Raw genomic sequence first — 24,052 nt, forward strand, 5'->3', positions numbered from 1 at the left:
CTGAACCATGAAACGACACCGTACTATTAACTGAGAGACTGAACCATGAAATGACACTGTACTATTAACTGAGAGACTGAACCATGAAACGACACTGTACTATTAACTGAGAGACTGAACCATGAAACGACACTGTACTATTATCTGAGAGACTGAACCATGAAACGACACCGTACAGATTGAAAGACTGTGACACGGGTGCGACCTCTAGAAGTGATTCTAAAAAGGCGTAAACCAAGAAGCTAGGATCTATTGATCTATCAAGGAAGCACAGGATCCGTATCTTTATGACTATTCATGATTGATTTCACTGTGACATGATGGAAAGATGTTGAATTTAAATTTCCCTTCCATATTACTCTGAGCCTTTTTCTGTCAGAGTGTCTGTCAATAGCGCCCATTGCAGTCTCCCTGGCGATTAGTTTGTAATCTGACGACAGCTGCCCTCTCGCTTTGTTCAGGTCACGCTCTTCAAGTAAACAATGGTAAGATGGAAAAGACAACAAAGCTTATGCAGGTCATAGGAAAAATCTGGTCCTATCAAACTTTGTTGTTATTTTTAGAAAATATTTCACTCAGTGTAAAAAATATCAACCACTAAAAATCTAATTTGTACATTTCTCCTTTGAAATGTGGAAAAATATAATCTGTGTTTTTAAGAATGTGTTGTTCTATCTATATTACACAACTAGACATGAAAAACATTACCACCAACAACAAAGAAACAGTTTGTTTACGTTAGGAAATTAGTAAAAGATCATCAGGTTTCTGCCCACAAATACACATTGTCAGTAGGAAGAGGAGGGTTCATGGAACCAGGGAGAAACACACTGTATGCATTTTAGGTATGCAAAACAACACATACAGTGCTTTCAGAAAGTATTCATACCCTATTGACTTATTCCACTTTTTGTTGTGATACAGTCTGAATTGAAAATGTATTAAATGTAGATTTTTTTTCACTGACCTACACACAATACCCCATAGTATCAAAGTGGAATTATGTTTCTCGAAATTTTTACAAATTAATAGAAATAAAAAAATGCTGAAATGTCTTGAGTCATTAAGTATTCAACCCCTTTGTTATGGCAAATCAGTTCAGGAGTAAAAATGTGCTTAAGTCACATAATAAGTTACATGGACTCTGTGTGCAATACTAGTGTTTAACATGATTTTTGAATGACTACCTCATCTCTGTAACACATACAGTTATCTGTAAGGTCCCTCAGTCGAGCAGTGAATTTCAAACACAGATTCAATCAAAAAGACCAGGGACTTTTTCCAATGCCTCACAAAGAACTGCACCTATTGGTAGATGACATTGAATTTCTTTGGATGGTGTATCAATACACCCAGTCACTACAAAGATACAGGCGTCCTTCCCAACTCAGTTACCAGACAGGAAGGAAACCGCTCAGGGATTTTACCATGAGGCCAATGGTGACTTTAAAACAGTTACAGAGTTTAATGGCTGTGATGGGAGAAAACTGAGGATGGATCAACAACATTGTAGTTACTCCACAATACTAACCTAAATGACAGAGTGAAAAGAAGGAAGCCTGTCACAGAATAATAATATTCTAAAACATGCATCCTGTTTACAACAAGGCACTAAAGTAATACTGCAAAAAATGTGGCAAAGCAATTCACTTTTTGTCCTGAATACAAAGTGTTATATTTGGGGCAAACCCAATGCAATACATTACTGAGTAGCAAGCTCCATATTTTCAAGCATAGTGGTGGCAGCATCATGTTATGGGTATGCTTAAAATCATTAAGGACTGGGGAGTTTTTCAGGTTAAAAAGAAACCGAATGGAGCTAATCACAGGTAAAATCCAAGAGGAAAACCTGGTTCAGTTTACTTTCCATCAGACACTGGGAGATTAAATCCCCTTTCAGCAGGACAATAACCTAAAACACAAGGACAAATCTACACTGGAGTTGCTTACCAAGAAGACAGTGAATGTTCCTGAGTGGCCGAGTTACAGTTTTGACTTAAATGTACTTGAAAATCTATGGCAAGATCTGAAAATGGTTGTCTAGCAATGATCAACAACCAATTTGACAGAACTTTAATAATTTTGAAAAGAATAATCGGCAAATGTTGCACAATCCAGGTTTGGAAAGCTCTTACAGACTTACCCAGAAAGACTCACAGCAGTAATCACTGCCAAAGAGGATTCTAACATGTATTGATTCAGGGGTGTAAATACTTATGTAAATGAGATGTTTCTGTATTTAATTATCAACAAATTAGCATATTTTTTTATTTTGTTATTATGGGGTGTATACAGTTGAGAATGATTATTATTTTTCATCCAGCCTAACACAACCAAATGTGGAATAAGTCAAGGGGCATGAATACTTTCTGAAGGACTGTACATTAGCAGCCCTCTGTTCTCTCACACAGATATATGATGATGTAAAGTCCCAGTAGTTCTAATCGTAATCGGTATTGTCAGGAGTCTCCGAATCAGAGATGAGACACTGATTTTAATGACTATGATTGATACGCAAGATTTACTCAACCTGACAGTATGTAGCTAAGACTGTCTGATCTATCACTGGGTAGCCTTGGGTGGCTTACCCACACAGTCCATACTTCCTGGATAGTGCAGTGTGCAGTCATGTGGTAGTGTTCTGCTGTTGCAGTCCGGTAGACGTCTCAAGGCCCGGTGTGAGGCATCTCCTGTGGATGAGCCTGAACAGAGAAGCACTGTGGAGTGTACATGGCTGGGAATTGCAGTGAGTGGCCGGGCATTGCATACACTGGTGGCAGTACTGCAGTAGGCACCGTCTGCTGTGGCAGCAGCACCTCCACAAACTGGCAGGTCTCTGGATCGAACAGCATCTTGCGTTGTGGCTGAGGGGGAAGTTGGGGAACGTCGACGTAGAAACATCTCCCTGTCTCCGGGTCGATCAGCATGTGTCGGGGTCCCTTTCCATAAACCTGAGCTCCAGCCATCTCAGGGTACACCAGCCCTGCACTGCCCTGCCTGTACTCTGTGCTGAATGGGGCCATGAAACCCTGTGTGCTGCACATGTACTGCTGTTGTTGTGTTTCTGGGGAGGGCATTTTGATTTCTCCATTCCCTGCTGGCTGCCGAGGGGCATATTTTTCTCCGCTCAGCAGTTGGAAAGGCAGGTTTTGAAGTGAAGGCTGCATCAGTACAGGGGCCTGTATGAAACTCATCTTTCCTTCATGGGTGTGGATTGTGTGGTAGCTCATTGGGTTGGCTGGATAAAAGAAGGAAGACATCAGCGTCTTTGGAGTCCCAGTGGTGTTGAGCTGTACACAGGCAGGGGATGGTGTGCAAGCGAGTGTAGTTTGAGCCTGGTATCTGGGAGGTGGGCCCTGAATTTGGTTGTTATCCTTGACACTGGAACACTGATACTGTTCTGGCTGGTATGCTGCTGGTGAGTAATAAGTTGGAACTGCAGTAAAACTATTTTCCGCTTGTGGTGATTTCTGTTTTCCATTGGTGGTGCCTGTCCTTTCACACTGTCGCTGATTACACTTACTAGGGAGCTCCACTGAAGACCAGGTCTGCCGGGGCATCTCTGCTTTGTTTGGGTATTTTGACGTTGAATCAGATTGGTTGATATGAGGTTGGCTGTCTCTTCTCCCAAAAGGTTTTACAAGGCTTTGGGGTGTGACATTTGTAAATCCAGTGTTACAAATGATGTCTTGTGATTCATGGAGAGCTGTGGCTTTGGTTACATATCCCTTCGGGGCGGTGTAAAGTAAAGCTGTATTCACAACATTCAGAGGTGCCGGAGGGGACACTTTCTTCACAAACAGCTTTTCATCAGGCCTGGCTGCTCTGACCCTACAGGCCTCTCTGTGGCTGACCTGGTCATACATAGACTGCTGATAGAAGGATGGGGATCTGTCCTCTTGTCCCAAAACAGTGTCCCCTACATTTTTGAAAGACAGGTTGTAGGTATTTTTCACCAGTCTCCTCACATCCCTCACAACATGCACTGGAGCCATGGCTTTAAGTGTCCCCATGTTCCCAGATGGTCCCAGGAACTGTACATCTCCCCTGTCCCCTGGCTCGATCACCTTTCCTGATAAACCTTCACGAATTAGTGGCTGCTGACCATCTTGACTTTGCCAGAGTATATCAGTCCTCTGTAGTGCCTTAGGCAGGGGGTTCTGTTGTTTATGGACCCCCTCCCCTCTGTTGCATTCCTCTGGTGTGTTTTTCACCGGAGTCCGTTTGCCTCCAGTTCTACTTGAACCAGAACAACATGTGCTCTTGTTCTTGCCTTTTGCTGAGTCACAGGATAGTCTGTCCCCAGGGCTCCGGTTAGCGTACGGTAGAGCCCCATCCCTGAGGTTTTGCCGTTCTATTTCCTCACTCTCTAGAGCGGTGGCTATTCCAGCCCTCTTAGTGAAAATCCTCTGAAACTCTGACCCTCCAAAGCTGCTCACCAGAGGAATTGAGTTCTGTTTGTAAAGCAGCTTTTGGTGTGTTTTGGCACTTGCAACCTGATGATATTGGATCGAGTTACTCTGTCTATGTGAATCAACGGAGCTCATATCAGTTGTGTTCTCTTTGACTGCCAGAGGGCTCTGGTGAGAGTCCTTAACGTTGCTCTGGACTTCTGCAGGTGCGAAGGCTCCTTCTTTCACTTCAGAGTTTTGAAGATTCTGCTCCAACTGCATCTTCTTTGACAGGACACTCTTAATGATACATGAGGCCATTTTGGTTTTTGTGGAGGTCTCGTCCAGGGAAACGGACTTCTGGAGCCTCTGCTTTCGCTCTGCCTGAGTTGTCCTGTTCTCCGACTCCATCCCATGTGACTCCTGGTGAAAGGCAGCCGGGGTGCTGTGCTGACGCATGAACACGTCCCTGCGGTGGCTGACTGTACAGGGTGTACATCGGCCTTCATCTGTCACCTCACCTTTATCACTGTCTTGTGATTCTGCCGTGTCCCGTCTCTTGAGTTGGATTTGCCTCTTGGGAACGGTTTTCGTCCCCCCTCTGTACACCTCCCCTTGGTTTTCCATAGCCACATCAATGCATTCGAAGCTGCCGGTTTCTAAGCATGCTGTTGTGCTTTGGATGTTAGCTGACACAACCGAGGACAGCTGGAGGGAGATATCATCTTCTGACCAGTCGCTGACTGTAGACGTTTGGGTCGAGGACCTACAGCTGGAGTTGTAGACATCCAAGTAGTCTGTCTGGGGGCAGTAGTATTTGCTGAAGGCCAGGTCTCTGTCAGCCTCGTAGAACTTGGTGGTCATGGTGGATGTCTCACCCCTGTGTTGTAGAGCTTTGTGGAGCCACCAGGTGCTTCTACAGGGTTTCTGAGGGAGCGGTCTGGATCTCCAGGCGTCTTCCTGGCTGTCCGTTGGCAAGCTCTGGGATCCGGGAGGGCTCTGTCATTGGTGTTGCTGCCCAGTTGCGAGGGAACACTCTGAATAACAACACGCTGGGATTCCTGACTGCAGATCCTGAGTGTCGAGATGCAGCTTGCAGGCGCTTTTCTATTTCTGGCTCTGAGTGACAGCTCCGTCTGCTCCTCTCTGTAGCTAGCCTCTGTGCAGTCCAACCCCTCCCACCGCTCCTCCTGACCACCCTCCATGGCGTTAGGGTTAGGGTTACCCTCCATGGGGTGTCTGCTAAGGAGTTTACTTTCAGTATCACAAATACTGGGAACCTCTCTGTGTTGTGGAAACCTCGTTAGGCTGTCTGCCAATGTGTTCTCGTCCCTTGTCCAGGTTGTATTGGTTTGCCTTGGATCAAAAGAGTGTTACAGGTGAATCTGGGTTGAGGGGAGAAGGACTTCTCATTGGTGTCAGTATCAGTGAGGATGGCAGCCACTGTGCCACTGTTTTTTTGGATGCAGAAGTTTCATCTGATGTTTTACCTGACCCATCTGTACTCTTCCCCTCCTCTGTCAGGTTGGTTATACAGGGCTCAAACAGTAGAACAGCATCAGTAATTTGAGATGAAGGTGGTATTAGCGGGCACAGACTAGAGGCTGGGGCTCAGGAGACGGTGCTAACAGAGCTCAGACTAGAGGCTGGGGCTCAGGAGACGGTATTAACAGCTCAGACTAGAGGCTGGGGCTCAGGAGATGGTGTTAACAGATCTCAGACTAGAGGCTGGGGCTCAGGAGACGGTGTTAACAGAGCTCAGACTAGAGGCTGGGGCTCAGGAGACGGTGTTAACAGATCTCAGACTAGAGGCTGGGGCTCAGGAGATGGTGTGTCTTTTGGTTCTTCCACCTCACCAAAATCACTTAGTAAACATAGGGCAGCGCAGTAGGAACTAGTCCAATCACTGACGTCATCAGTTGGCGTCAAAGTCCCATTATCCTCCTCCTCCTCGTCGTCGATAATACCCCATGGAAAGGTCCTTTCCGACATGACCCTACTGTCACAATGCTCTCCTCTTTTAAATGCAGTGTAGGATGTCCTCCAAGTTACATCCTTAATAACAGTTCTTCAGTGTTTAAAGCTTGATTTAATTTATTTTTATCCGGCACCTAAATCAGAACTACAGAAAGAAAGAAGAATAAAACTTTGGGTTTACACAATGACGCCTTTAAATGAAAAGTAGCCTAAATAAATACATCCTAACATGTACACTTGTGGCCAAAAGTTGAGAATGACACAAATATTAATTTTCACAAAGTCTGCTGCCTTAGTTTGTATGATGGCAATTTGCATATACTCCAGAATGTTATGAAGAGTGATCAGATGAATTGCAATTAATTGCAAAGTCCCTCTTTGCCATGCAAATGAACTGAATCGCCAAAAAACGTTTCCACTGCATTTCAGCCCTGCCACAAAAGGACCAGCTGACATCATATCAGTGATTCTCATGTTAACACAGGTGTGAGTGTTGACGAGGATAAGGCTGGAGATCACTCTGTCATGCTGATTGAGTTCGAAAAACAGACTGGAAGCTTCAAAAGGAGGGTGGTGCTTGGAATCATTGTTCTCCCTCTGTCAATCACCTGCAAGGAAACACGTGCCGTCATCATTGCTTTGCACAACAAGGACTTCACAGGCAAGGATATTGCCTCCAGTAAGATTGCACCTAAATCAACCATTTATCGGATCATCAAGAACTTCAAGGTGAGCGGTTCAATTGTTGTGAAGAAGGCTTCAGGGCGCCCAATAAAGTCCAGCAAGCGCCAGGACCATCTCCTAAAGCTGATTCAGCTGCGGGCTCGGGGCACCACCAGTACAGAGCTTGCTCAGCAATGGCAGCAGGCAGGTGTGCATCTGCACGCACAGTGAGGCGAAGACTTTTAGAGGATGGCCTGGTGTCAAGAAGGGCAGCAAAGAAGCCACTTCTCTCCAGGAAAAACATCAGGGACAGATGGATATTCTGCAAAAGGTACAGGGATTGGACTGCTGAGGACTGGGGTAAAGTCATTTTCTCTGATAAATCCCTTTCCGATTGTTTGGGGCATCTGGAAAAAAGCTTGTCCGGAGAAGACAAGGTGAGCGCTACCATCAGTCCTGTGTCATGCCAACAGTAAAGCATCCTGAAACCATTCATGTGTGGGGTTGCTTCTCAGCCAAGGGAGTGGGCTCACTCACAATTTTGCCTAAGAACACAGCCATGAATAAAGAATGGTACCAACACATCCTCCAAGAGCAACTTCTACCAACCATCCAGGAACAGTTTGGTGATGAACAATGCCTTTTCCAGCATGATGGAGCACCTTGCCATAAGGTAAAAGTGATAACTAAGTGGCTCAGGGAACAAAACATCGATATTTTGGGTCCACGGCCAGGAAACTCCCCAGACCTTAATCCCATTGAGAACTTGTGGTCAATCCTCGAGGCGGGTGGACAAACAAAAACCCACAAATTCTGACAAACTCCAAGCATTGATTATGCAAGAATGGGCTGCCATCAGTCAGGATGTGGCCCAGAATTTATTTGACAGCACGCCAGGGCAGATTGCAGAGGTCTTGAAAAAGAAAGGTCAACACTGCAAATATTGACTCTTGCATCAACTTCATGTAATTGTCAATAAAAGCCTTTGACACTTATGAAATGCTTGTAATTACACTTCAGTATTCCATAGTAACATCTGACAAAAATATCTAAAGACACTGAGGCAGCAAACTTTGTGGAAATTAATATTTGTGTCATTCTCAAAACTTTTGGCCACGACTGTATTTACACAGTTTTGAATCATGTTTTGTTCATCTAACTTTTGTATTCTATTTTTATGTAACAAATCTAAAAGTGCTGCATAGTATAAAATAAAATGTATCAAGGTATTTAACAGTTAATGTATAACATCTACATTATCTATGAAACCTCTGTCAGTCTTGTGAAATCCTCATAGTTATTAGGTAAGTGGGATTCTGAAGGCCTGCACATGCATCTGATCTGACTTAAAGGTATTCTCCCCTGACCGTGTGTTTGTAGCTGGCAGTGTCTGTGAAAGTGAGACCTGACACTTCCAGTAAGACATCTACAGTTACCTTGATGTGAGGTAGATGAAGGCCCCCCTCGTGTCATGTCAGCTGTGAAGAGAACCACAACCTAATTCCTATGAACAGATCCTACAGCCCAGCCTGGAGAAAATTCTTCACACATCAACCACCAGTCCAGTCAAATCCTCCTCCAACAAAACCTGAAACCAAAGAACCACAGGCCTTTATATGTCTAGACATCTCAAATACAACAAAAAATAGAAATCAAAACAAAATTAACTACGCCAACCTTCTCCTCTTCACCGTCTAAAATAAATGGATGACTGGAGACTGGATGACTGTCTGACCTTCTTTTCTCGTCTCTTGAGGTTTGGCCCTGGGCCCTGGGGCTATGTGGTCCTGGCCCAGCAGGAGCTGACACGACAGCCTGGCAGTAAACTCGAAGTAGCAGGTGCTGGTTGGGTTGTGCTGGAGCTGAGCATACCACTGGAATCCACATAGCAATGCCAGTTTACACACAGTCACAGGGCTGGCTAAATATAGCCGCTGCAGCCCTATAGCGCTATCATTGGGGAGATATCGCTATAGGCCACTAAATGACTCCTCTAAATGGAATGGTTGAATGGTCATTTGATGATGGTGATACACTGTATGTACTACTAGCTGGAAACCTACAATTTAGTTTATGTAATAGTTCATTTATACAGAAGGGCACATAGTAGGCACCTAATACATACATGAACTTTGATAGCTATAGTATAAGTGTTTATTCTTTAGAATGAAGATCATACCATTTTGAACGTTTTGTATTATTGACTGTTGTTGCAGTAGTGCTGCTGTGGGATCATGATTCAGCAGTTGAGATAACCCCCCCCTGTGATAAATGTGTCGTGGTGCAGTGCCAAATGTGTCTGATGGGACACTACCGTGCCGACCATACCAAGAGGACAGGGAATGGACATTCGGTCAAATTTACCACCGTGGCAGCGCCAAATAGTTTGTTGGTATGGAATACATTGCATTTTAACGAGCTAACTGGTATAGCTTGTGTGGTAAATACCCACTCTGCTAGATGTCTGTGGTGTGCAGATCCCCAGTCCCTGCAGATCAGCAAGCATCAACTGGAACACTCCGGTGTTAACCTGTGTGTTTGTGTAAGGCTCAGTGGAGGCTGCTGAGGGGAGGACGGCTCATAATAACGTCTGGAACGGAGCGAATGGAATGACATCAAACACCTAGAAACCATGGAAACCATGCGTTTTATGTAATTGATACCATTCCACCTATTCCACTCCAGGAATTACCACTAGGCCGTTCTCTCCAATTAAGGTTGCCACCAACCTCCTGTGGTAAGGGTCTACCCTGTCTGGGGTGACTGTGGGGGTCTGGCCCTGTAGTGATGCACAGGATGTGATTCCTCTTCTTCACTCCTCATTAGATTGCATGCTTTCTTTATTTTCTTTGACTCTTCTAAACAAATAAAACGAGAAAGAAATTGCATCAAATTATGCTGACCTGAGCAAATGGAAAGGGCAAGAAACATAAAACCCTACAGATCATAAATGTTTAGGCTTATATGGCAGTAGACATAATTAAACTGTGCAATCATTGAAAACAAACACCCACACACACACACATACAAACACACACGTGACCATTCACTCAGCAATAGCATGAAAGTGTCTCTATGCATGACACAAGTGTATAGTATGTCCAGGCTATAGAGATAGATAGAGGACTCATCTTTGTATCTGTGCCATTATTATTATTTTTTATTTTTTATTTTACCAGGTAAGTTGACTGAGAACACATTCTCATTTACAGCAACGACCTGGGGAATAGTTACAGGGGAGAGGAGGGTGATGAAAGAGCCAATTGTAAGCTGGGGATGATTAGATGACCGTGATGGTATGAGGGACAACTTGGGAATTTATAGTGTATGTAGCATATATGACAGCATGGGCAGAGCCACTCAAATCAAATAAAAAATCAAATCAAATTATATTTGTCACGTTCGTAAACAACAGTGAAATGCTTACTTATGGGACCTTCCCAACAAAGCAGAGAGAAAGAAGTCTTATGGCTTCTAGAAGCTGTTCAGTGTCCTGTTGGTTCCAGACTTGGTGAACCGGTACCGCTTGCCATACGGCAGCAGAGAAAACAGTCTATGACTTGGGTGACTGGAGTCTTGGCCATTTTTAGGGCCTTCCTCTGACACCGCCTGGTATAGAGGTCCTGGATGGCAGGGAGCTCATTCCCAGTGATGTACTGGAACGTACGCACTACCCTCTGTAGCACCTTACGGTCGGATGCCAAGCAGTTCCCATACAAAGCAGTGATGCAGCCAGTCAAGATGCTCTCAATGGTGAAGCCGTAGAACTTTTTGAGGATCTGAAGGCCCATGACAAATCTCTTCAGCCTCCTGAGGGGGAAGAGGACTTGTCGTACCCTTTTCACGACTGTGTTGATGTGTGTGGACCATGATAGATCCTTAGTGATGTCCTCCGCTCTCTCCACTGGCTTCCAGTTGAAGCTCGCATCCGCTACAAGACCATGGTGCTTGCCTACGGAGCTGTGAGGGGAACGGCACCTCCGTACCTTCAGGCTCTGATCAGGCCCTACACCCAAACAAGGGCACTGCGTTCATCCACCTCTGGCCTGCTCGCCTCCCTACCTCTGAGGAAGCACAGTTCCCGCTCAGCCCAGTCAAAACTGTTCGCTGCTCTGGCACCCCAATGGTGGAACAAGCTCCCTCACGACGCCAGGACAGCGGAGTCAATCACCACCTTCCGGAGACACCTGAAACCCCACCTCTTTAAGGAATACCTGGGATAGGATAAAGTAATCCTTCTAACCCCCCCCCCCCCCCCTTAAAAGACTTAGATGCACTATTGTAAAGTGGTTGTTCCACTGGATATTATAAGGTGAATGCACCAATTTGTAAGTCGCTCTGGATAAGAGCGTCTGCTAAATGACTTAAATGTAAATGTACATCCCTGTCGATATGAATGGGGCGGACTCGCTTGGCCCTTCGTTTCCTGTAGTCCACGATCAGCTCCTTTGTCTTGCTGACGTTGAGGGAGAGGTTTTTGTCCTGGCACCACATTGCCAGGTCTCTGATCTCCTTCCTATAGGCTGTGTCATCGTCATCTATGATCAGGCCTATCACTGTTGTGTTATCAGCAAACTTAATGCTGGTGTTGGAGACGTGCGTGGCCACGCATTCATGAGTGAACAGGGAGTACAGGAGGGAACTAAGCATGCACCCCTGAGGGGCCCCCGTGTTGAGGTTCAGAGTGGCGAATGTGTTATTACCTACCCTCACCACCTGGGCGCGGCCTGTCAGGAAGTCCAGGATCCAGTTGCAGAGGGAGGTGTTTGGTCCCAGGGTCCTTAGGATAGTGATGAACTTGAAGGGCACTATGGTGTTGAACCCTGAGCTGTAGTTGATGACCAGCATGCTCACGTAGGCGTTCCATTTGTGTAGGTGGGAACAGGCAGTGTTGAGTGCAATAGAGATTGTAAATGAGAACTTGTTCTCAACTTGCCTACCTGGTTAAATAAAGGTGAAATAAAAAAATAATTGTAATTGCTAAAATATACTTAAGAGAATAATTTCTAATTCCCTATATTAAGCAAACCAGATGGCAACATTTTCTTGTTTTTATTTTATTTACGAGAGCCAGTGGCACACTCCAACACTCAGACATAATTTACAAACTAAGCATTTGTGTTTAGTGAGTCTGACAGATCAGAGACAATAGGGATGACCAGGGATGTTCTCTTGATAAGTGTGTGAATTGGACTATTTTCCTGTCTTGCCTAAGCATTCAAAATGTAACGAGTACTTTTGGGTGTTTGGGAAAATGTATGGATGAAAAAGTATATTATTTTCTTTAGGAATGTAGTGAAGTAAAAGTTAATGTGGTCAAAAATATAAATAGTAAAATAAAGTACAGATACCCTCAAAAACGACTTTAGTAGTACTTTAAATTATTTTTTACTTAAGTACTTTACACAACTGTCCATGGCAGGCATCTAGCAGTTGATTTCATGTGCCACCTGTTGGTCAAACAGAGAGATGGCATAAGGATCACACTGTGGTCAATGCCATTGTTCTACATGCTGGATCTGATTGTATTGACACGTGGTTTTGATCATTTCTCTAGTTCACAAAATATAGATTCTTATTTTTAAGTATTCATTTTATGAGTTTGTCCAGAAGGCCTATACGACCTGCACCACCAACATGCATCAGTCAAACTCAATAGCCTTAATGCTGTCATTTCAAATAGGCCTGCCCTGATCTTCCCAGAATATAAAACACGTATTTCAAATCCTGTAATAATATACAAGTATAATATAGATGTTACATAGAATATCCACCAGAAGTTGATTTTAGTTGAATGCTGTCTGGGGGCGCTGTCAAAACCCTCCCCATTCAAGATTTTCTTCACGGTACCAACAGGGAGAACAGCGTGTTGTCTGACCAGGTTCCATTGAGTTGAAGGGAACACATCACAGGGGGGGGTGAATGGAGAGGGGCGTCGAACAAAAATATCATTCAAACTCAACATACCAGTCTTTGGGTTTGAGTTCATGGATCTGTGCCGATTAGACTAGGAGTTGATTATTTTGCTGTTAATTTTCTGTTGTTGAAGGTGTTTAAAGGTGTAGGGAAATTGTCGGCGAAGATTTGAATCAGAATGCTGCTGGTCTGAAACAAAGGGGTCGGGACTCCGGAGTGCTGCAGTGGTAAAAGCAGGTTGAAAGGTAACATTTTAGTGGATACTAGCCTACAAGTCCAACATGTGACTAGCTTTGCACGTTGTCACCATTCCAACCTCTTTCCAGTATGTACTGTGGTACAGTCATGTGTAGAACAATTGTCAGAAATATCCGATTGGTCACCATAACTTTCTAGTGTGGCGAGGTGAGTTGCCACGCGTGGTAGATTAGTAACAATTTATAAGCACGAATATAAACAATGTATCCGAACATGAGCATGCCTTGTGCAATACAGATGGCGAATGTGAGGGAGTCGCTTTCTTAAATTACATTTCTGTGCTGTAGGCTAGCTGACATATTTATTGAATGTATCTAAGTGTAATGAAAACTGTTGTACAATAAGCAATACGCGGTAGTATCTGAAATCAATCAGTGCACACTAGGCTGGCTACCCTAACGTTACTTCCTAAAATAACCGAACAAAATCTGAGTAACGTTAGTCAGTTTGAGTGCATTATTTTGCTGCAAATCCAAATGATTTGGATCCCCTAACACATAAAATCATACAAAAATTCAAGTTAAACCTGTCAGTTTCCCAAAGTTTGCCTTGATGATATAATTGATGTCGATCGGACAGGTATGTAATGTGTTTCTGGGCACTGTTTGGCGTTTTGCTCAGGGTGGACAGTGGCCACAACTCACCACTGGCAAGATGGAGCGGGAGGAGCAGTGGTGGACGTGCCAACTCGCTGCAGACATCCACCAGTCTCTACGAATAAAGGTGAACGTCTCATTCTCTGATCGTTTTTATCCACAGCAAACATTTTGCTTAGTTGAATTTCACAAATACCATTCAGAAAATGACGTGTGTGTATTTTATTTGCCCGTAGTGAGTTAATCTATTCCTGTACTATTTGCTGTCTTTGATGCTGAGGTGTGAAATGTCACATGCCCCCCTGAAGCTTGGGCCTAAACCATAACACTTGAGGTCGTTTCCCTGTCTGATTAGCAGAACCTCTACCACAGCCTTGCCTAAAATTGGCTGTGTTTAGACAGGCATCACTGTTCTTTTCACATCAGATCTTGGAAAAAAATATCAGATTTGCGCTGACTGTCTAAACGCAGCCATCTTATGTATTTCAATAAGACCAAGAGATGCATTCGTTTGACCCCATGGTATCATTATATTTTGTAGTTCAGGATTTCCACGACCTATCAGGGATTGACACTTAATGGTTGTGAACAATAATAAACCCAAAGACGGCTTCAAAAGAGATGTATTGATCAGTCATCTTAAATTGTAATTAGTCAAATTGGCCGAGCTATTGTGTGCAATTGCTGTCCAAATGAGCTGATGCAGCCAGCTGACCTGAGAGAAGATCTGTGAAGTGGGTTAATGGGTGGAGGGGGTTCATTCAGGGCAGACTGTAATTGTCTGTGTTGACTGGATTAGAGAGCACTGAGGACCTGACGACTCTACTCAGCCTGTTGGCTCTGTCTGTCTGTTTGTGTTTGTCTCCTGTTTATGGCACGGCTGTATATCATGCCCACTTCCTGTAGGAGCTGCTAAGTGGAAGCTTTTTGGCTGTATGTGGAGCGTTTGCTTTTATGCTAATTTAGGATCTTGCTCTCTTGCCAAAGACTCAACATTGTTAGATCCAGGGGCGCATCTTTCACTGGGGACGTCCACATTCTGAAATTGCATTTTTGGAATGTGACACAAAATGAGGCAACGGTGTGCTTTAGGACCATGCGGACGCCTCCGAGCGGTCGGGTAGGCTGGTTGGAGTGTTTATCTGACTGGATTAAAAATAATTATGTCCCCCCCCCCCCCAATTTCTAAAACCAAAGTTGCGCCCCTGGTTAGATCTGAAGTTCCTCTTGTCCTGCCTGTTACCCAGTAGCCAGATAATGGGGCTGAAGTGATGTGTAACTTTATGCTGACATTACTTGGTCATCGTGAAGGAATGCAATCTCCAGAGCTTTGATGTTTACACTTACACCGTCCTTGTTCTAGTTTGAAACAATTTACAAGTTGGCAACTACTGGCGAGATCTGATTTTTATCAGTAGCTATTCAGAAATAGAATTCGACAGGCTTCATGGAATAAATATTTTAGCAAATGGGTGCATTAGAGCTAAATCTAGGTGCTTTTTTACAAGGATGTTTTTTTATGAGAGCTTTGATGCATCTGCAGGGTTACAGTATGATAAATTGCACAACTGATTCTTTCCCACAGACCGTTGCTATGGAGGCCTCTCTACCTGTGTCCTCCTGCTCACCAAAGGCTGTTGAATGTATTAATAGCGCTTCTCTGTATAAAAAGGCACAGTTTGCTGCTGCCGGGTTGTATGCCTAGTTTGTTGCTGCACTGCTAATTGCATTTTGACGATAATGCAGTTCACAAGGTTGAAGTAAAACAATTGAAATTGAAAGTGGAACAATAATATTAGTGATTTTTGAATGACCAATTCATTAATACATTCCATTTCACAATTTGACAAGAATTTCCTGTAAGTGTGATGTTATCAAACCCTTCAGAATCTTTCAAAGTCGTATCACCCACTGTCCTGGAGAAAATGAAATACTGACAATCCTGCACTGGAGAATGTTGACCCAATTTGACCTGCGTTTCAGAATAGGGTTGTGTCGATATTCCGACAAATCCAATATCGTAATATTTGACATTGACGATATATTGTGAAGTGCAAGACGATATATGACTTGAATGTCAATTTAAGGCAGCCCCCCCGTACCTCTCTGATTCAGAGGGGTTGGGTTAAATACAGAACACACATTTCAGTTGAATACATTGTTGTACAACTGACCAGGTATCCCCCCTTTCACTCAGTTGGACAACTGACCAGGTATCCCCCCTTTCATTCAGTTGGACAGCAGACTAGGTATCCCCCCTTTCACTCAGTTGGACAACTGACTAGGTATCCCCCCTTTCACTCAGTTGGACAACTGACCAGATATCCCCCCTTTCACTCAGTTGGACAACTGACCAGGTATCCCCCCTTTCATTCAGTTGGACTGCTAACTAGGTATCCCTCCTTTCATTCAGTTGTACAGCAGACTAGGTATCCCCCCTTTCATTCAGTTGGACAACAGACTAGGTATCCCCCCTTTCATTCAGTTGGACAACAGACTAGGTATCCCTCCTTTCATTCAGTTGAACAACTGACCAGGTATCCCCCATTTCATTCAGTTGGACAACTGACCAGGTATCCCCCTTTCATTCAGTTGGACAACTGACTAGGTATCCCCCCTTTCATTCAGTTGGACAACTGACCAGGTATCCCCCCTTTCACTCAGTTGGACAACTGACCAGATATCCCCCCTTTCATTCAGTTGGACAGCAGACTAGGTATCCCCCCTTTCATTCAGTTGGACAACTGACTAGGTATCCCCCTTTCATTCAGTTGGACAACTGACCAGGTATCCCCCCTTTCATTCAGTTGGACAACTGACCAGGTATCCCCCCTTTCATTCAGTTGGACAACTGACCAGGTATCCCCCCTTTCATTCAGTTGGACAACTGACCAGGTATCCCCCTTTCATTCAGTTGGACAACTGACCAGGTATCCCCCCTTTCATTCAGTTGGACAACTGACCAGGTATCCCCCCCCTTTCATTCAGTTGGACAACTGACCAGGTATCCCCCCTTTCATTCAGTTGGACAACTGACCAGGTATCCCCCCTTTCATTCAGTTGGACAACTGACCAGGTATCCCCCTTTCATTCAGTTGGACAACTGACCAGGTATCCCCCTTTCATTCAGTTGGACAACTGACCAGGTATCCCTCCTTTCATTCAGTTGGACAACTGACCAGGTATCCCCCTTTCATTCAGTTGGACAACTGACCAGGTATCCCTCCTTTCATTCAGTTGGACAACTGACCAGGTATCCCTCCTTTCATTCAGTTGGACAACTGACCAGGTATCCCCCCTTTCATTCAGTTGGACTGCAGACTAGGTATCCCTCTTTATATTGTGATGTGCAGGACTTTACTCCATGATTGTTCTTTTATTGTTGCTCTTATTTTTTACTTTAGTTTATTTAGTACATATTTTTCTTAACTGTGTTGTTGGTTCAGGGCTGGTCACTAAGCGTTTCACTGTAAGGTTCACTACACCTGTTGTATTCGGCGCATGTGACAAATAACATTCTTTTATTTTTACGATTTAAAAACAGTGCACTTTTATCAGTTAGGATGTGTCAATGTGTTGAAAAAGAGGTCTAAATGTATTGATTAAGCCTTATTTCTTCGGCATTCAAATCACATTTTATTGGTCGCGTGAACATCGCAGGTGCAGCGAAATGCTTATGTTTCTAACTCCAACAGTGCAGTAATATCTAACAATACACACACATGTATAAATATCAGAACTAATATTACATACTAATATTATTTAATGAAAATGTGACTATAATATCGTAAATAAGATGACAAATTTCACAGTCTAGAATTATCTAGTCATAAATGGTGCAAAACAATTTATATCGGGTATCTCGATATTTGAATTAGCATATCGTAGAAGAGGTCTCCCCAAATAACGGCCAACTCTAGAAGACAGCAGAATGTTGACCCAATTGGAACCGCGTGTTGCAGAATATCAAGACCATGCCTTCAGCTGATCAAGAAGCAGCTGTAGAGTTCCCTAAATGAAAGCCGTGCTCTACAAAAGGCTGTGTTCAGAGGGTCAGGCCCAAGCCCCTCATCCCCAGGGAGACAGATGGCTGTGAGACATGTGGCCTGGCTGGGCTTGCACAAACATGGGAGACTCCCTGGTTCCCACAGCAGACTCCTTGAATATGAGCTACGTATAGATGGGAGATATATGGAAGAGTTGGATTTGGATCTTCGGTGTCTTCCTTTGCCTAGCAACAGTGACCTTGCCAGACACATAATTAAATAGAGATATGTATGTCAATGTTTCCAGGTCTGAAATAGGATAGGTTGTTCACATGGATGTCTGTGGGATGCATATTTTTAAATGATCCATAACATATTTAATAAAGGTTAGTGGGTTATTTTAATATTTCATTTCCCTCCAACATTAATGTTAACAATTTACGTGAAGAATAGGCTTTTATAGCTGGCGACGGGTCTGGAAGGCATGGGAGAAACAAGTCGCTTAGTTCCAAAAAATATAAAACTAATTCATAATATTTTGAGTAATCTTTTAGGCCCATTGTCCAGAATGGGTTGCAATTTCTTGGCAGTTCTTCACATTTTAAAGTGGAGCCTTGGCACATGCTTTTACATCGGCAAGGTCACCTGTGATACAAGTCAGAATTCGACGTCCGTCCATGTCTGAGGATGTTGGGAGATGAAGTGGAAACCGGCCACTAGGGGCAACAGTGAGCTCTGTTACCTTCCAGTAGGTTTTGGTTTTGCTAGAGCTTTGTGGAAAGGGAAGATGGATGGGCATAAGCATCTGCTTCTGATTCCAAAGGTTGCGTGTTTGAATCCAGCGAAAGAAAGTTGTTTTTTATATTTCTGTTTTAAGCCTATCAAGCCTATCCCACACCTTTGCCTTAACTGTTCAGATTTAATGCCTAAACTTAACCTTGACAATGTGGAGTTAATGCCTAACCTTAAACACTTAGAAATTTGATGTTTGAAACAACTTCGAAATTTGACGTTTGAGAAACATGGACGAATGTCTAATTATGACGTGAGACTGTGAGAGCTTGTAGGTTACATGCCTCCTGACAAAGTGCTGTTTGTTTTCTGTATACCCAATTCAACTGTGCAATATCCTTAGTCCCTCTCATTTGTCTCGTCTCCTCTCCTCAGGAGCTGAAGTTGCCTACCTACAAGGCCCACTCTCCTCAGATCAGGATGCGGCGGTACTTTTCTGACCTGCTGGCTGTCCTCAGTAACCGCTACCAGCTGTGCCCAGCGGCTCGCCACCTGGCCGTCTACCTCCTGGACTTGTTTATGGACCACTACGACGTGGCAGTCCGCCAGCTCTACGTCATCGCCCTCTCCTGTCTCCTCCTAGCTAGTAAGCAAACAGCAACACAGTCGATCCGGTAAAGATGGAGCAGCAGTAAGACTACCCTCTAGAACATGTCATCTCATAGTGACAAGTACTTCAGTTATAATGTCCTTCCTTTACAAGGACAGATGTAGGTTGTTTGCTCTTGTACAGAAAGCTGCATTTTCAACTACATATATATATATATATATATATATATATATATATATATATATATATATATATATATATATATATATATATATATATATATATATATATATATATATATATATATGTGTATGTTTTAGAATCATAATTGATGTGAAAAAGTAAAGTGGGGATCGTGGAGCAGCCTGTGACTGCGTGGTTTGTCTGAGGCGCTGTGTTTAGTGTGAGCTGTGTGTATAAGAGCCTCGGCCTCCCCCAGACCTCTGTCAGTCACCAAGGGAACTTATCACATGTAAAAACCAGTAGGCCTGCGTTACCCAGAACCCTGGCCCGCGTTACCCGCAACCCTGGCCTGCGTTACCCAGAACCCTGGCCTGCGTTACCCGCAACCCTGGCCCGCGTTACCCAGAACCCTGGCCTGCGTTACCCAGAACCCTGGCCTGCGTTACCCGCAACCCTGGCCTGCGTTACCCGCAACCCTGGCCTGCGTTACCCGCAACCCTGGCCTGCGTTACCCGCAACCCTGGCCTGCGTTACCCAGAACCCTGGCCTGCGTTACCCGCAACCCTGGCCTGCGTTACCCGCAACCCTGGCCTGCGTTACCCGCAACCCTGGCCCGCGTTACCCCCAACCCTGGCCCGCGTTACCCAGAACCCTGGCCCGCGTTACCCAGAACCCTGGCCCGCGTTACCCGCAACCCTGGCCCGCGTTACCCGCAACCCTGGCCCGCGTTACCCGCAACCCTGGCCCGCGTTACCCGCAACCCTGGCCCGCGTTACCCACAACCCTGGCCCGCGTTACCCACAACCCTGGCCCGCGTTACCCACAACCCTGGCCCGCGTTACCCTGGCCCTCGTTACCCTGGCCCGCGTTACCCTGGCCCGCGTTACCCAGAACCCTGGCCCGCGTTACCCAGAACCCTGGCCCGCGTTACCCGCAACCCTGGCCTGCGTTACCCAGAACCCTTCTAGCGATTAGATGTCTTGTCTTCTAGCGATTAGATGTTTTGACTTCTAGCGATTAGATGTTTTGACTTCTAGCGATTAGATGTTTTGACTTCTAGCGATTAGATGTTTTGACTTCTAGCGATTAGATGTCTTGTCTTCTAGCGATTAGATGTCTTGTCTTCTAGCGATTAGATGTCTTGTCTTCTAGCGATTAGATGTCTTGTCTTCTAGCGATTAGATGTCTTGTCTTCTAGAGATTAGATGTCTTGTCTTCTAGAGATTAGATGTCTTGTCTTCTAGCGATTAGATGTCTTGTCTTCTAGCGATTAGATGTCTTCTAGAGATGAGATGTCTTCTAGAGATGAGATGTCTTCTAGAGATGAGATGTCTTGTCTTCTACAGATGAGATGTCTTGTCTTCTAGAGATTAGATGTCTTCTACAGATTAGATGTAGGCCTGACTAACGGAACAGTTGCCGTGGACAGGGTTGCCGTGGACAGGGTTGCCGTGGACAGGGTTGCCGTGGACAGGGTTGCCGTGGACATTGACAACATTTGTGTTTTAGATTGAGAGGTCTCATTGTTTAGGGCTGTTTTTGCCTTCTGTTGTGGAACAATGATTACCCCTGCACCTCTCTGAGAGGGGAAGGGCTGCTGGAAGGATTTTGCTAACGGAGAAGCGTTAATAAGTACTGTTGGGCCTTTTCAGTGAATGTTGCTGGGGTGAATATCTGCATGAATGTTTAATGACTTAAAAAATGAAAAGTGGGGTAATTATTTGCCCCCTTCTCAAACACACACACCCTCCAGTGATCTGTTGAAAGGGCCTCTCCCTGAGTGCCCAGGACTGGTCTCCAGAGGTCAGGGCTTCTGCATTGTTAGAGCATCTGACTCTAGGGGGATATGCATGATGAGGATTTAGCTGTGACCAGTGAAAGGGAAGCTGGAGGTGTGTGTGTGTGTGTGTGTGTGTGTGTGTGTGTGTGTGTGTGTGATGAATTATACATCTATAAGCAGTCTTTTGAGCACACTCAGTATTTTCTCACACGACCCATAACATGTGTTTGATTTTTCACTCACTATAACACTGTTTCCCATCCAGGTAAGTTTGAGGAGAAGGAGGACTGTGTGCCAAAGCTGGAGCAGCTCAACTCTCTGGGCTTCATGTGCAGTCTGAACCTGTCACTGACCAAGAAGGATCTGGTCAAGATGGAGCTGCTTCTCTTAGAGACGTTTGGCTGGAACCTGTGTATGCCCACGTCGGCACACTTCATAGACTACTACCTCCATGCTGCTGTACAGGACGGAGACCTGCACAACGGCTGGCCTCTCTCCTCCCTCAACAAGACCAGAGCCTTCATGGACAAATACACACACTACTTCCTGGAAGTCTCCCTGCAAGGTGAGGAGGAGATTAGGAGTGGAAGTTCATAGTGACAGCAGTGGGTGGTTTAATGGGCAAGACAGATTTCCTCTTTAGTGGGGCCGTCCGTTATTGAGTAAATGTAACTGATGATCTGTGTCTGTGTGTCCCAGACCATGCCTTCCTGGGCTTCCGGCCGTCCCAGGTGACAGCAGCTTGCATCGCGGCGTCCCGCATCTGTCTCCAGATCACCCCCAGCTGGACCACCGTCCTCCGCCAGCTCACCGGATACTCCTGGGACCACCTCACCCAGTGCATAAAGCTGCTGCTGCTGTAATACTGCTTTACATAACGTGCTGCACACCCACATTAATCTGACCACAAACCATGCTGCTGGCCATCTGCCTAGGCTTCATTTATCGTCTGCCATGTCTAAAGTCAGCAGTTTTTGTGTTTGTGTTGTGTTCTTCCCGTGTATGCACTTTTCCTTCATGTTGTGGTGGGTTTAATGCAAGGTTAATATTCTACAGCTTTTTCATTCTGTCAATACCATTGACCCTTAGTTATTTCCTCTGTATATTGATGTTTATGTCCATCAGCTAAAGGTCGTCAAGTAATGATTTTCACTCTTTTCCTCCCTGTAGTGCCCATGACAACGATGTGAAACAGGCCAACAAATCCAAGTCCAACTCTCCGTCTGGCCAGAGCCCTCTCCAACCGCAGGCCTATCCCTCGCCTTCCACAGTCTCCTGCTCCACCCTGATACAACCCTCTTCTGGCTCCCAGCAGCTGCTCTTCCAGACAGGCGGCTACCAGCAGCACCTCACCCAGCACTCTACTTCTGTTTCCCACATGGACATGCTAGTTGAGTCCCAGGCTCTAGGCCCTGTTGGGTCTCGGGACTACCTCCAGTCCCACCAGGCAGGGCTCCTCTCAGGCTCGGTTTCTCAGGGAGCCTTCCCCCCCTTCCCCAGCCTGACCTCAGGACTGGGCTCCTCCCTGCCCCTCCAGGGACCCATCTCCATGCAAGTGGTCCTTGCTGCAGAGCCCCGTCACTGTCTCGGCCTGTCCTACGGGGGAGGCTACCTGGGCTCCCATCACACCTTCACAGCAGGCTGCTTCGACAGGTGACGCCAGGAGAGGGAGGACGAACTGAACCTGGGCCAGTCAGTGTCCTCCACCTGTCCTGACTCCCTGTCCTCCATTACCTGTCCTGACCTCATCCACCAAGGACGAAGGAAACCAAAAGGAAGAAGCAATGTCAATGCAGATATTGCTGCGGTTTTGACCTAACAAAGGTCCTAACTATTTGAAATGACACACTATTTGTGATGAGTTGTTTACATACAGTATGTTCTGTTCCTTTCACAAGACTGCTTGATCAATACTGAGAGACTGTGAGGCTGGTTTGGCCACTGCGATTCTGACTCCCTGCTTCCACACCATTTCTCTCAATGTGGAACATCTGTTTTTTTTATACTAGTATCTTTCAATGCTGCTGCCTTAAACAAAATGATGGCTTTATGATCATGCAAGTGGGTCTGTCTTTGGTATTGTTTACATCCGTGGTTCTCAAACCTCTCCTCAGGGACCGCCAGACATTTCACCATTTTGTTGTAGCTCTGAACTAGCTCACCTGATTCATCTACTCAAGGGCTTGATGATTAGTTGACGAGTTGAATCAGGTGTGCTAGCTCTAGAATAAATAAAATACCTGGGACGGCTGGGGGTCCCTGAGGAGATGTTTGAGAACCACTGGTTTACATGAACAATACCATATATCAGGGTGTTTGATGGATTACTTGGGGGTGAAAGCTGTATTTTAATAGCTGTGTCAATGAATTCCTTTTTTTATGTTGTTTAACTTCTATTGGTTAAAGACGTGTATATTGTAATGTAGGAGAGATGTCTCACTGGGATTTCTGATCTATTCTTTGGCCTTGACTGGTGTTTTATTTTGTAATTTTTTTTATGTAACCTTTATTTAACTAGGCAAGTCAGTTAAGAACAAATTCTTATTTACAATGACGGCCTACCCCGGGCCAAACCCAGAGGACGCTGGGCCAATGTGCGCCGCCCAATGGGACTCCCAAACACGGCCGGATGTGATGCAGCCTGGATTCGAACCAGGGACTGTAGTGACACCTCTTGCACTGAGATGCAGTGCCTTAGACCGCTGTGCCACTCGGGAGTAGACTCCGTCTTGATTTGCTGTTCTGGTGCCACTGCAGGCATGGAGCCATGGTGTCCAGGGGAACAGACACATCTGTCCTCTCAGCAAATCAAACCACAGGGCAGGAAGTGATACTTTACTAGCTAGTCCCCGGGGGGGCGAAGCCACGCTTTCTCCTCAGTTGTCATGTAAATTCTCCTGACTGGTACCATTTAATATGTGTGTCTTTGACTGAAACCCATGCCAGTCACACAACCCTCG

The 24,052-nt window shown here is 45.1% G+C and overlaps 1 protein-coding gene and 1 long non-coding RNA gene across 2 annotated transcripts; one reads left to right on the forward strand and one right to left on the reverse strand.

Annotated features, from left to right (window-relative positions):
• Positions 1-5,715: 5,715 nt before the first annotated feature.
• Positions 5,716-8,843, reverse strand: LOC115153927 (uncharacterized). Its single transcript, XR_003867791.1, has 3 exons — positions 8,709-8,843; positions 8,468-8,619; positions 5,716-6,513 (listed from the first exon to the last, which is right to left on the reverse strand). It is a non-coding gene; the product is annotated as an uncharacterized LOC115153927 (long non-coding RNA).
• A 4,043-nt stretch (positions 8,844-12,886) lies between these two features.
• On the forward strand, positions 12,887-23,308 carry LOC115153928 (cyclin-J). The gene is made up of 6 exons (XM_029699620.1): positions 12,887-13,192; positions 13,827-13,928; positions 18,955-19,165; positions 21,358-21,657; positions 21,792-21,951; positions 22,263-23,308. Exons 2-6 carry the CDS (start codon positions 13,860-13,862, stop codon positions 22,747-22,749), a joined length of 1,227 nt encoding a protein of 408 aa, XP_029555480.1. The 5' UTR covers positions 12,887-13,192; positions 13,827-13,859; the 3' UTR covers positions 22,750-23,308.
• The last annotated feature ends 744 nt before the right edge of the window (positions 23,309-24,052 follow it).

Source organism: Salmo trutta, chromosome 19 (genome assembly GCF_901001165.1).
Source record: "Salmo trutta chromosome 19, fSalTru1.1, whole genome shotgun sequence".
Taxonomy (NCBI): Eukaryota; Metazoa; Chordata; class Actinopteri; order Salmoniformes; family Salmonidae; genus Salmo; species Salmo trutta.

Excerpts from the sequence above, each read along its gene's own strand:
- LOC115153928 (XM_029699620.1), top strand. The coding sequence starts at position 13,860 with ATGGAGCGGGAGGAGCAGTGGTGGACGTGCCAACTCGCTGCAGACATC. Across the intron at positions 13,929-18,954 it reads ACCAGTCTCTACGAATAAAG|GAGCTGAAGTTGCCTACCTA; the intron begins GTGAACGTCTCA and ends TCCTCTCCTCAG. Across the intron at positions 19,166-21,357 it reads CTCCTGTCTCCTCCTAGCTA|GTAAGTTTGAGGAGAAGGAG; the intron begins GTAAGCAAACAG and ends TTTCCCATCCAG.